The sequence below is a fragment of the Lichenostomus cassidix genome, unplaced genomic scaffold, assembly GCF_008360975.1.
Source record: "Lichenostomus cassidix isolate B80296 unplaced genomic scaffold, HeHo_3.0 HiC_scaffold_862, whole genome shotgun sequence".
Classification (NCBI taxonomy): Eukaryota; Metazoa; Chordata; class Aves; order Passeriformes; family Meliphagidae; genus Lichenostomus; species Lichenostomus cassidix.
In genome coordinates, this window is record NW_028147779.1 from 39,725 (window position 1) to 50,846 (window position 11,122).

Consider the following 11,122-nt stretch of genomic DNA (forward strand, 5'->3'; position numbering starts at 1 on the left):
AATTCCACAATTTTTCCAGGTTTTTTCCTCCAAAATTTCACCATTTTCCAGGTTTTTTCCCCCAAAATCTCCACATCCTTTCCAGATATTTTTCCTCCAAAATTTCACCATTTTTCCAGGTTTTTTCCTCCAAAACTCTCCTATTTTTCCAGGTTTTTTTTTCCCTCATTCCTCCCCAAAAATCCTCATTCTTTCCTCATTTTTCACCATATTTTCACCATTTTTCCTCATTTTTCACCATATTTTCCTCATTTTTTCTCCATTTTTCCACTTTTTCCAGGAGAATTTTCAGTTTTTTCCTTTTCCAGGTGTTTTTTCCCTCATTCCTCCCCAAAAATCCTCATTTTTTCCTCATTTTTCACCATTTTTTCCTCATTTTTCACCATTTTTCCACCATTTTTCCCAGGGAAATTTTTCTTCCTTTTCCAGGTTTTTTTTTCCTCATTCCTCCCCAAAAATCCTCATTCTTTCCTCATTTTTCACCATATTTTCACCATTTTTCCTCATTTTTCACCATATTTTCACCATTTTTCACCATTTCTTCCACTTTTTCCAGGAGAATTTTCAGTTTTTTTCCTTTTCCAGGTTTTTCTTCCTCCTTCTTCCCCAAAAATCCTCGTTTTTTCCTCATTTTTCACCATTTTTTCGCCATTTTTCCTCATTTTTCCCCCATTTTTTCCAGGAGAATTTTCGGTTTTTTCCTTTTCCAGGTTTTTTTTCCTCTTCCAGGTTTTTTTTTGCTCATTCCTCCCCAAAAATCCTCATTTCTTCCTCATTTTTCACCATATTTTTACCATTTTTTCACCATTTTTCCTCATTTCTTCACCATTTTTCCTCATTTCCTCTCCGTTTTTCCTCATTTTCCGGGGGAATTTCACGTTTTTTTCCTTTTCCAGGTGTTTTTTTCCGGGAATTCAGGCGGAATCCGAGTCGCTGGTGTCGGAGGAGGAGGAGGAGGAGGAGGAGCTGCTCGAGTCGGAGGAGGAGGAAGAGGCGCTGAGCCGCGAGGCTGCCGCAGCCTGGGAGCTCTCCTGCTTCTCGTTGGCTGCAAAAAAATGGGAAAAAACCAAAAAAAAATTGGGATTTTAGGGAAAATTTGGGGTTTTGAGTGCTAAAATCCTGAATTCCCATCAAAAAATTCCAATTCTAAGGGCTAAAATCCCGAAATTCTGATCCCAAAATCTCAATTTCCAGTTCCGAAATCTCATCCTAGAATCTTTAATTTTCAATCCCAAATCCCAAATCCTAAAGACTGAAATCCCAAAAATCCCAAAAATCTCATCCTGGAATCCCAAAATCCCAAATTCCAATCCCAAATTCCAGTCTTAGAATCTAAAATCCCAAAATTCCTGATCCCAAAATCCCAAATTTCCATAAAAAAAGTCAAATTTCCAATCCCAAATTCCCAAATTTCAATACCAAAATCCTAAATTTCAATATCAAACTGCAATCCCAAAATCCCAAATTGAAATCCCAAATTCCAATCCTAAAAATCCCAAATTCCCATTAAAAAAAGTCAAATTCCAATCCCAAAAATCCCAAAGTCTGATCCCAAATTCCCAAAACCCCAAATCTGAATCCCAAAAATCCCAAAATTCTGATCCCAGAATCTCAATTTCCAGCCCCAAAATCTCATCCTGGAATCCCCAAAATCCCAGATTTTCAATCCCAAAATCCGAATTCCAATCCCAGAATTCCCAAAATTCCCGAAATTTCCCAAATTCCCAGTTTTTTTGGGAGGTTTTTTGGCAAAATTCCGTTTTCCACTCCTCATTTCTTCCCAAATAATCCCCAAAATTCCCAAATAATCCCCAAAATTCCCAAATAATTCCCAAAATTCTTAATTCCCAAATAATTCCTGAACTCCAGAATTCCCAAATTCCCAAAAAATCCCCAAATTTCACAAATAATTCCCAGAATTTCAATATTTTTTTTGGCATTTTTAAAGCAAAATTCAGTTTTTCACTCCTCATTTCTCCCCCAAAAAATCAACAAAATTCCCAAATAATTCCCAAAATTCCCAAATAATCCCCAAAATTCCCAAATAATTCCCAAAATTCTTCATTTCCAAATAATTCCTGAACTCCAGAATTCCAAAAAAATTCCCAAATTCTCAAATAATTCCCAATATTTTGACCATTTTTTTGGCATTTTTAAAGCAAAATTCACATTTTTACTCATAATTTCTTCCCAAATTATCCCCAAAATTCCCAAATAATTCCCAAATAATCCCCAAAATTCCCAAAAAATTCCCAAAATTCCCGAAATTTCGGGAATTCCCACCTTTTTTGGGAGGTTTTTTGGCAAAATTCAGCTTTTCTCTCCTCATTTCTCCCCAAATAATTCCCAAAATTCCCAAATAATTCTCAAAATTCTTCATTCCCAAATAATTCTTGAATTCCTAAACTCCCAAATTCCCCAAAAATTCCCAAATATTTCCCAGAATTTTGTGGTTTTTTGGGCATTTTTTAAGCAAAATTCGGTTTTTCACTCTTCATTTCTCCCCAAAATATTAACAAAATTCCCAAATAATTCCCAAAATTCCCAAATAATCCCCAAAATTCCCAAATAATTCCCAAAATTCTTCATTTCCAAATAATTCCTGAACTCCAGAATTCCCAAAAAAATTCCCAAATTCTCAAATAATTCCCAATATTTTGACATTTTTTTGGCATTTTTAAAGCAAAATTCACATTTTTACTCATAATTTCTTCCCAAATTATCCCCAAAATTCCCAAATAATTCCCAAAGTTCCCAAATAATTCCCAAAATTCTTCATTTCCAAATAATTCCTGAACTCCAGAATTCTCAAATTCCCAAAAAATTCCCAAATTTCATAAATAATTCCCAATATTTTTACTTTTTTGGGAGGTTTTTTTGGCAAAATTCAGTTTTTCACTCCTCATTCCTTCCCAAATAATCCCCAAAATTCCCAAATAATTCCCAAAATTCTTCATTCCCAAATAATTCCTGAACTCCAGAATTCCCAAATTCCCAAAAATTCCCAAATAATTCCCAGAATTTTGACTTTTTTGGGCATTTTTGGGGCATTTTTTAAGCAAAATTCAGTTTTTCACTCCTCATTTCTCCCCAAAATATTAACAAAATTCCAAAAAAATCCCCCAATTCCCAAATAATTCCCAAAATTCCCGAAATTTCGGGAATTCCCACCTTTTTTTGGGAGGTTTTTTGGCAAAATTCAGCTTTTCACTCCTCATTTCTCCCCAAAAAATTTACAAAATTCCAAAATAATTCCCAAAATTCCCAAATAATCCCCAAATTCCCAAATAATCCCCAAAATTCCCAAATAATTCCCAAAATTCTTCATTCCCAAATAATTCCTGAATTCCCAAACTCCCAAATTCCCCAAAAATTCCCAAATATTTCCCAATATTTTGACCTTTTTTGGCATTTTTTAAGCAAAATTCAGTTTTTCACTCTTCATTTCTCCCCAAAAAATTAACAAAATTCCCAAATAATCCCCAAAATTCCCAAATAATTCCCCAAATTCCCAAAATTTCCCAAATTCACACCTTTTTTGGGAGGTTTTTTTGGCAAAATTCAGTTTTTCACTCCTCATTTCTTCCCAAATAATCCCCAAAATTCCCAAATAATTCCCAAATTCCCAAATAATCCTCAAAATTCTTCATTCCCAAATAATTCCCAAATAATTCCCAATATTTTGACCTTTTTTTGGGCATTTTTAAAGCAAAATTCAGTTTTTCACTCCTCATTTCTTCCCAAATTATCCCCAAAATTCCCAAATAATCCCCAAATAATTCCCAAAATTCCCAAAATTCCCGAAATTTCGGGAATTCCCACCTTTTTTGGGAGGTTTTTTGGCAGAATTCAGCTTTTCACTCCTCATTTCTTCCCAAAAAATTAACAAAATTCCCAAATAATCCCCAAAATTCCCAAATAATCCCCAAAATTCTTCATTCCCAAATAATTCTTGAATTCCCAAACTCCCAAATTCCCAAAAAATCCCAAATTCCCAAATAATTCCCAAAAATTCCCAAATAATTCCCAGAATTTTGACTTTTTTGGGGCATTTTTTAAGCAAAATTCAGTTTTTCACTCTTCATTTCTCCCCAAATTATCCCCAAAATTCCCAAATAATTCCCAAATTCCCAAATAATCCCCAAAATTCTTCATTCCCAAATAATTATTGAATTCCCAAACTCCCAAATTCCCCAAAAATTCCCAAATATTTCCCAATATTTTGACCTTTTTTGGTGTTTTTTTGGGGCAAAATTCAGTTTTTCACTCCTCATTTCACCCAAAAAATTAACAAAATTCCCAAATAATCCCCAAAAAATTCCCCAAATTCCCCAAATTCCCGAAATTTCCCAAATTCACACCTTTTTTGGGAGGTTTTTTTGGCAAAATTCAGTTTTTCACTCCTCATTTCTTCCCAAATAATCCCCAAAATTCCCAAATAATTCCCAAATTCCCAAATAATCCTCAAAATTCTTCATTCCCAAATAATTCCCAAATAATTCCCAATATTTTGACCTTTTTTTGGGCATTTTTAAAGCAAAATTCAGTTTTTCACTCCTCATTTCTTCCCAAATTATCCCCAAAATTCCCAAATAATCCCCAAATAATTCCCAAAATTCCCAAAATTCCCGAAATTTCGGGAATTCCCACCTTTTTTGGGAGGTTTTTTGGCCGAGTTCAGCTGCCCACTGACGTCCTGCAGCCTCTTCTCCAACTCTCTCTTCTTCTCCAGAGCTAATTCCTCTTTCGTCTTCCCAACCGGTTTCTTCAGGGCTGAAAAATTCCCAAAAAATTAGGGAAAAATCCCCCAAAAAATTGGGGAAAAATCCCCAAAAATTGGGGAAAAGTTGGTGGAAAAGTGGGGAAAAAACTGGAAAAAAATCCCAATTTTTCCCCCAAAAATTTGCCAAAAAATCCTGATTTTTTCCTCAAAAAATCCCCCAAAAAACGGATTTTTTCTGCAAAAAAATCCCAAATTTTCCCCCAAAAAATCTCTGTTTTTTCCTAAAAAAATCCCCAAAAAAATCTGATTTTTTCCCCAAAATATCTGATTTTTTTCCCTGAAAAATCCCAATTTTTTCCCCATAAAATCCCAATACAATCCTAATTTTTTCCCGCAAAAAATACAAATTTTTCCCCAAAATCCCCAAAAATTCCTGATTTTTTTGGTGTAAATTCCCAATATTTCCCCTAAAATAATCCCAATTTTTACTCAAAAATTTCCCATTTTTTTCCCAAAAAATCCCAATTTTTCCCAAAAAAATCCTAAAAAAATCTGATCTTTTCCCAAAAAAATCCCAAAAAACCCCAATATTTTCTCCAAAAATTCACCAAAAAATCAGATTTTTTCCCCAAAAAAATCCCATTTTTTCCCCAAAAAATTCCCAATAAAAATCCCAATTTTTTCTAAAAAAATCTCCAAAAATTCCAAAATTTCTGAAAAATTCTCATTTCCACGTAAATTCCCAATATTTGCTCCAAAATTCCCAATTTTTCTATTAAAAATCCCCCAAAAATCACCAAATTTCCCCCAAAAAATCCCCCAAAAATTCCCGATTTTTTCCCCAAAAAATCCCCAAAAATTACCAATTTTTCCCCAAAAAATCCGATTTTTCCCCCAAAAAATCCCAATATTTCCCCCAAAAAGTTACCAAAAAATCTCAATAAAATCCAAAAAAATTCCCAAAAAAAATCTTGGTTTTTTCCCCAAAAAATCTTGGTTTTTCCCCAAAATCCCAATTTTACCAAAACTTTAATAAAATCTGATTTTTTTCCTAAAAAATTCCCAAAATCCCCAAAAAATCCTAATTTTTCCAAAAAATTCCCAATATTTTCCGCGAAACTTCCCAATATTCCCCCAAAAAATCCGAGTTTTTTCCCAAAAAATTCACCAAATTTTCCCCCAAAAATTCCGATTTTTTCCCCAAAAAATCCCAATAAAATCCCAATATTTTCCCAAAAAATTCACCGAAAAATCCCCAAAAAATCACCAAAAAATCAGATTTTTTTCCCAAAAAATCCCAATTTTTCCCCAAAAAATCCCCAAAAAATCCGATTTTTTTCCCAATAAAATCCCATTTTTTCCCAATAAAATTCCCAATAAAATTCCTACTTTCACTGTAGGGTTTCCTGGGTTTTTTCCTCAAACACGACAACACATATCTCTCCAACTCCCTCAAGGTCCCCAAAAAATCCCCATTATTTCTAAAAAAAATTCCCAAAAAGTTACCAATTTTTCCCCAAAAATTCCCGATTTTTTCCGCGTAAATTCCCAATTTTTTCCGCGTAAATTCCCAATATTTCCCCCAAAAAATCCCAATTTTTTCCGCGTAAATTCCCAAAAAATTACCGATTTTTCCCTCAAAAAATCTGATTTTTTCCCCAAAAAATCCCAATATTTTCCCCAAAAATTTGCGAAAAAATCCCAAAAAATTCCCAAAAAAATCCCAATTTTTTCCCCAAAAATCACAATATTTTCCCCAAAAATTCGCGAAAAAATCCCAAAAAATTCCCCAAAAAACCTGATTTTTTCCCCAAAAATTCACAAAAAAATCTCCAAAAAATCTGATTTTTCCCTCAAAAAATCCCAATTTTTCCCCATAAAATTCCCCAAAAAAATCCGAATTTTTTCCTACTTTCACTGTAGGGTTTCCTGGGTTTTTTCCTCAAACACGACAACACATATCTCTCCAACTCCCTCAAGGTCGAAGGTTTCAAGGTCTCAAAGTCGATTTCCATCTCCTCGGGGTTGGAATCCCTCAGGGAAACCTCCCTGGACTGGATGATGGGAACAACTCTTCCCACTTTGGACCCCAAAAAATCCCCCAAAAATCCCAAATTTTCCCTAAAAAATTCCCAAAAAATCCCAAATTTTTCCCTAAAAAATTCCCCAAAAATTTCCCGATTTGTCCCTAAAAAAATCCCAAAAAATTCCCCAAAAAATCTGATTTTTTTCCCCGAAAAATCCCAATTTTTCCCTAAAAAATTCCCCAAAAAATGCCAAATTTTCCCCAAAAATTTCCCGATTTTTCCCCTAAAGTTTCCCGATTTTTTCCGCGTAAATTCCCAATATTTCTCCGAAAAAATCCCAAAAAACTCCCAAAAATTGCCTATTTTCCCCCAAAAATTCCTGATTTTTTCCGCGTAAATTCCCAATATTTCCCCCAAAAAATCCCAATTTTTTCCTCAAAAATTCCGAAAAAATTACCGATTTTTCCCGCAAAAAATCCGATTTTTTCCGCGTAATTTCCCAATATTTTCCCCAAAAATTCGCAAAAAAATCCAAAAAAAATCCCAAAAAAATCCCAGTTTTTTCCCCAAAAATCCCAGTATTTTCCCCAAAAATTCGCGAAAAAATCCCAAAAAATTCCAAAAAAAATCTGATTTTTTCCCCAAAAATTCACCAAAAAATCCCCAAAAAATCAGATTTCTTTCTCAAAAAAATCCCAATTTTTCCCTAAAAAAATCCCAATTTTTCCCCAAAAAATCCCCCAAAAAATCTGAATTTTTTCCTACTTTCACTGTAGGGTTTCCTGGGTTTTTTCCTCAAACACGACAACACATATCTCTCCAACTCCCTCAAGGTCGAAGGTTTCAAGGTCTCAAAATCGATTTTCATCTCCTCGGGGTTGGAATCCCTCAGGGAAACCTCCCTGGACTGGATGATGTGAACAACTCTTCCCACTTTGGACCCCAAAAAATCCCCCAAAAATCCCAAAGTTTTCCCTAAAAAATTCCCAAAAATTTCCCGATTTGTCCCTAAAAAATCCCAAAAAATTCCCCCAAAAAATCTGATTTTTTCCCTGAAAAATCCTAATTTTTCCCTAAAAAATTCCCCAAAAAATCCCAATTTTCCCCCAAAAATTCCCGATTTTTCCCCTAAAGTTTCCCCATTTTTTCCGCGTAAATTCCCAATATTTCTCAAAAAAAATCCCAAAAAACTCCCAAAAATTGCCTATTTTCTCCAAAAATTCCTGATTTTTTCCGCGTAAATTCCCAATATTTCTCCGAAAAAATCCCAAAAAATTCCCAAAAATTGCCTTTTTTCCCCCAAAAATTCCTGATTTTTTCCGCGTAAATTCCCAATATTTCCCCCAAAAATTCTCATTTTTTCCCCAAAATTTCCCGATTTTTCTATTAAAAAATCCCCAAAAAATTCCGGATTTTTCTATAAAAATTTCCCGATTTTTCCGCGTAACTTCCCAATATTTCCCCCAAAAAATCCCAATTTTTTCCCAAAAAATTCCCGATTTTTCCTGCAAAAATTCTGATTTTTTCCCCAAAAAATCCCAATAAAATCCCAATATTTTCCCAAAAAATTCACCGAAAAATCCCCAAAAAATCACCAAAAAATCAGATTTTTTTCCCAAAAAATCCCAATTTTTCCCCAAAAAATCCCCAAAAAATCCGATTTTTTTCCCAATAAAATCCCATTTTTTCCCAATAAAATTCCCAATAAAATTCCTACTTTCACTGTAGGGTTTCCTGGGTTTTTTCCTCAAACACGACAACACATATCTCTCCAACTCCCTCAAGGTCCCCAAAAAATCCCCATTATTTCTAAAAAAAATTCCCAAAAAGTTACCAATTTTTCCCCAAAAATTCCCGATTTTTTCCGCGTAAATTCCCAATATTTCCCCCAAAAAATCCCATTTTTTTCCTCAAAAATTCCCAAAAAATTACCGATTTTTCCCGCAAAAAATCCGATCTTTTCCCCAAAAAATCCCAATATTTTCCCCAAAAATTTGCGAAAAAATCCCAAAAAAATCCCCAAAAAATCCCAATTTTTTCCCCAAAAAATCCCAATATTTTCCCCAAAAATTTGCGAAAAAATCCCAAAAAATCCCCCAAAAAATCTGACTTTTTCCCCAAAAAATCCCAAAAAAATCCTAATATTTGCCCAAAAAATTCACCAAAAAATCGCAAAAAATCGCAAAAAAATCCCAATATTTTCCAAAAAAATTCCAATGTTTTTCCCAAAAAATTCTGATTTTTTCCCCAAAAAAATCTGAATTTTTCCCCAAAAAATCCCAATTTTTTCCCAATAAAATCCCAATTTTTTAGACCAAAAAAAATCAATTTTTCTCCTACTTTCACTGTAGGGTTTCCTGGGTTTTTTCCTCAAACACGACAACACATATCTCTCCAACTCCCTCAAGGTCGAAGGTTTCAAGGTCTCGAAGTCGATTTCGATCTCCTCGGGGTTGGAATCCCTCAGGGAAACCTCCCTGGACTGGATGATGTGAACAACTCTTCCCACTTTGGACCCCAAAAAATCCCCCAAAAATCCCAAATTTTCCCCTAAAAAATTCCCCAAAATTTCCCGATTTGTCCCTAAAAAAATCCCAAAAAATTCCCCCAAAACATCTGATTTTTTCCCCGAAAAATCCTAATTTTTCCCTAAAAAATTCCCCAAAAAATCCCAATTTTCCCCCAAAAATTTCCCGATTTTTCCTCAATAGTTTTCCAATTTTTTCCGCGTAAATTCCCAATATTTCTCCGAAAAAATCCCAAAAAATTCCCAAAAATTGCCTATTTTCCCAAAAAAATTCCTGATTTTTTCTGCGTAAATTCCCAGTATTTCCCCCAAAAATTCCCAATTTTTCTATGAAAAATTTCCCGATTTTTTCCGCGTAAATTCCCAATATTTCCCCCAAAAAATCCCAATTTTTTCTGCGTAAATTCCAGAAAAATTCCCAAATTTTCCTGCAAAATATCCGATTTTTTCCCCAAAAAATCCCAATATTTTCCCCAAAAATTTGCGAAAAAATCCCAAAAAATTCCCAAAAAATCTGATTTTTTTCCCCAAAAATTCCCCAAAAAATCTGAATATTTTCCCCAAAAATTCGCGAAAAAATCCCAAAAAATTCCCCAAAAAATCTGATTTTTTTCCCCAAAAATTCACCAAAAAATCCCCCAAAAATCTGATTTTTTCCCTAAAAAAATCCCAATTTTTTCCCGAAAAATCCAAAAAATCTGATTTTTTCCCAAAATTCACAAAAATCCCCCAAAAATCAATTTTTCCCCAAAAATCCCAATTTTTCCCTAAAAAAATCCCAATTTTTTCCCGAAAAAATCCCAATAAAATCTCATTTTTTTCCTAAAAAATCCCAAAAAAATCAGATTTTTTCCCCGAAAAAATCACAATTTTTTCCCAAAAAAAATCCCCAAAAAATCCGATTTTTTTCCCAATAAAATCCCAATTTTTCCCCATAAAATTCCCAATAAAATTCCTACTTTCACTGTAGGGTTTCCTGGGTTTTTTCCTCAAACACGACAACACATATCTCTCCAACTCCCTCAAGGTCGAAGGTTTCAAGGTCTCAAAGTCGATTTCGATCTCCTCGGGGTTGGAATCCCTCAGGGAAACCTCCCTGGATTGAATAATATGAACAACTCTTCCCAATTTTTCTCCGGGAAGTTTGTTGATATCCAAACTCAACTGTCGTTTCTCGTCGTAACTCATCGGTTTGGATTCTTCTTCCTCCTCGGAATCCAGCAGGGAGGAGGGAGGAGCTGGCAGGGGAGCTTTGCATTTCTTGGAGTTTCTGGGAAAAATTAAAATAAAATAAAATAAAATAAAATAAAATAAAATAAAAATAAAATAAAATGAAATTAGGGAGAATTTTTGGGGTTTTTAGGGTTTTTTTCCTGAAAAAATCTGGTTTTTTTAGGGTTTTTTTCCTAGGAAAAGAACAAAAATTGTGGTATTTTGAGAGTTTTTTTTCATGGAAAAATTGTGAAAATTGTGGCATTTTTAGGGTTTTTTTTTCATGGAAAAATCGTGAAAATTCTGGCATTTTTAGGGGTTTTTTCCATGGAAATAGAGTGAAAATTCTGGCATTTTTAGAGGTTTTTTTCCATGGAAATAGAGTGAAAATTCTGGCATTTTAAGGATTTTTTTCCCAAAAAAATAGTGAAAACTTTAGTGGTTTTGGGGTTTTTTTTCCTGAAAAAATCTGGTTTTTTAGGGTTTTTTTTCCTGAAAAAATTGTGAAAATTGTGGCATTTTTAGAGGTTTTTTTTCCCAAAAAATAAGTGGCATTTTCCTCTCAAATTCTGGCATTTTTAGGGTTTTTTTTCCTGAAAAAATCGTGAAAATTGTGGCATTTTAAGGGTTTTT

The 11,122-nt window shown here is 33.9% G+C and overlaps 1 protein-coding gene across 2 annotated transcripts; it reads right to left on the minus strand.

Annotated features, from left to right (window-relative positions):
- Positions 1–297: 297 nt before the first annotated feature.
- LOC146420888 (bromodomain-containing protein 2-like) lies at positions 298–6,826 on the minus strand. Of its 2 annotated transcripts, XR_014848899.1 has the most exons (4): positions 6,113–6,248; positions 4,651–4,773; positions 526–1,045; positions 298–371 (listed from the first exon to the last, which is right to left on the minus strand). XR_014848899.1 is itself a non-coding variant. In XM_085047919.1 (3 exons), the coding sequence occupies exons 1-3, from the start codon at positions 6,736–6,738 to the stop codon at positions 915–917; spliced, it is 357 nt and encodes a 118-aa protein (XP_084904045.1). In that variant the 5' UTR covers positions 6,739–6,826; the 3' UTR covers positions 650–914. The 2 variants fall into 2 exon arrangements, 1 of the variants encoding a protein (XP_084904045.1); XM_085047919.1 differs by lacking the exons at positions 298–371; positions 6,113–6,248 and adding an exon at positions 6,636–6,826 and having other exon boundaries at positions 650–1,045.
- Positions 6,827–11,122: the final 4,296 nt, after the last annotated feature.

Bases quoted from the DNA above. Each gene is read 5' to 3' on its own strand.
- LOC146420888 (XM_085047919.1), bottom strand. From the start codon at position 6,738: ATGGAAATCGACTTTGAGACCTTGAAACCTTCGACCTTGAGGGAGTTG. The intron at 4,774-6,635 runs GTAGGAAAAAAT...GGAATTTTTCAG, and splicing joins CAGGAAACCCTACAGTGAAA to CCCTGAAGAAACCGGTTGGG. The intron at 1,046-4,650 runs GTGGGAATTCCC...ATTTTTTTGCAG, and splicing joins CAAAAAACCTCCCAAAAAAG to CCAACGAGAAGCAGGAGAGC.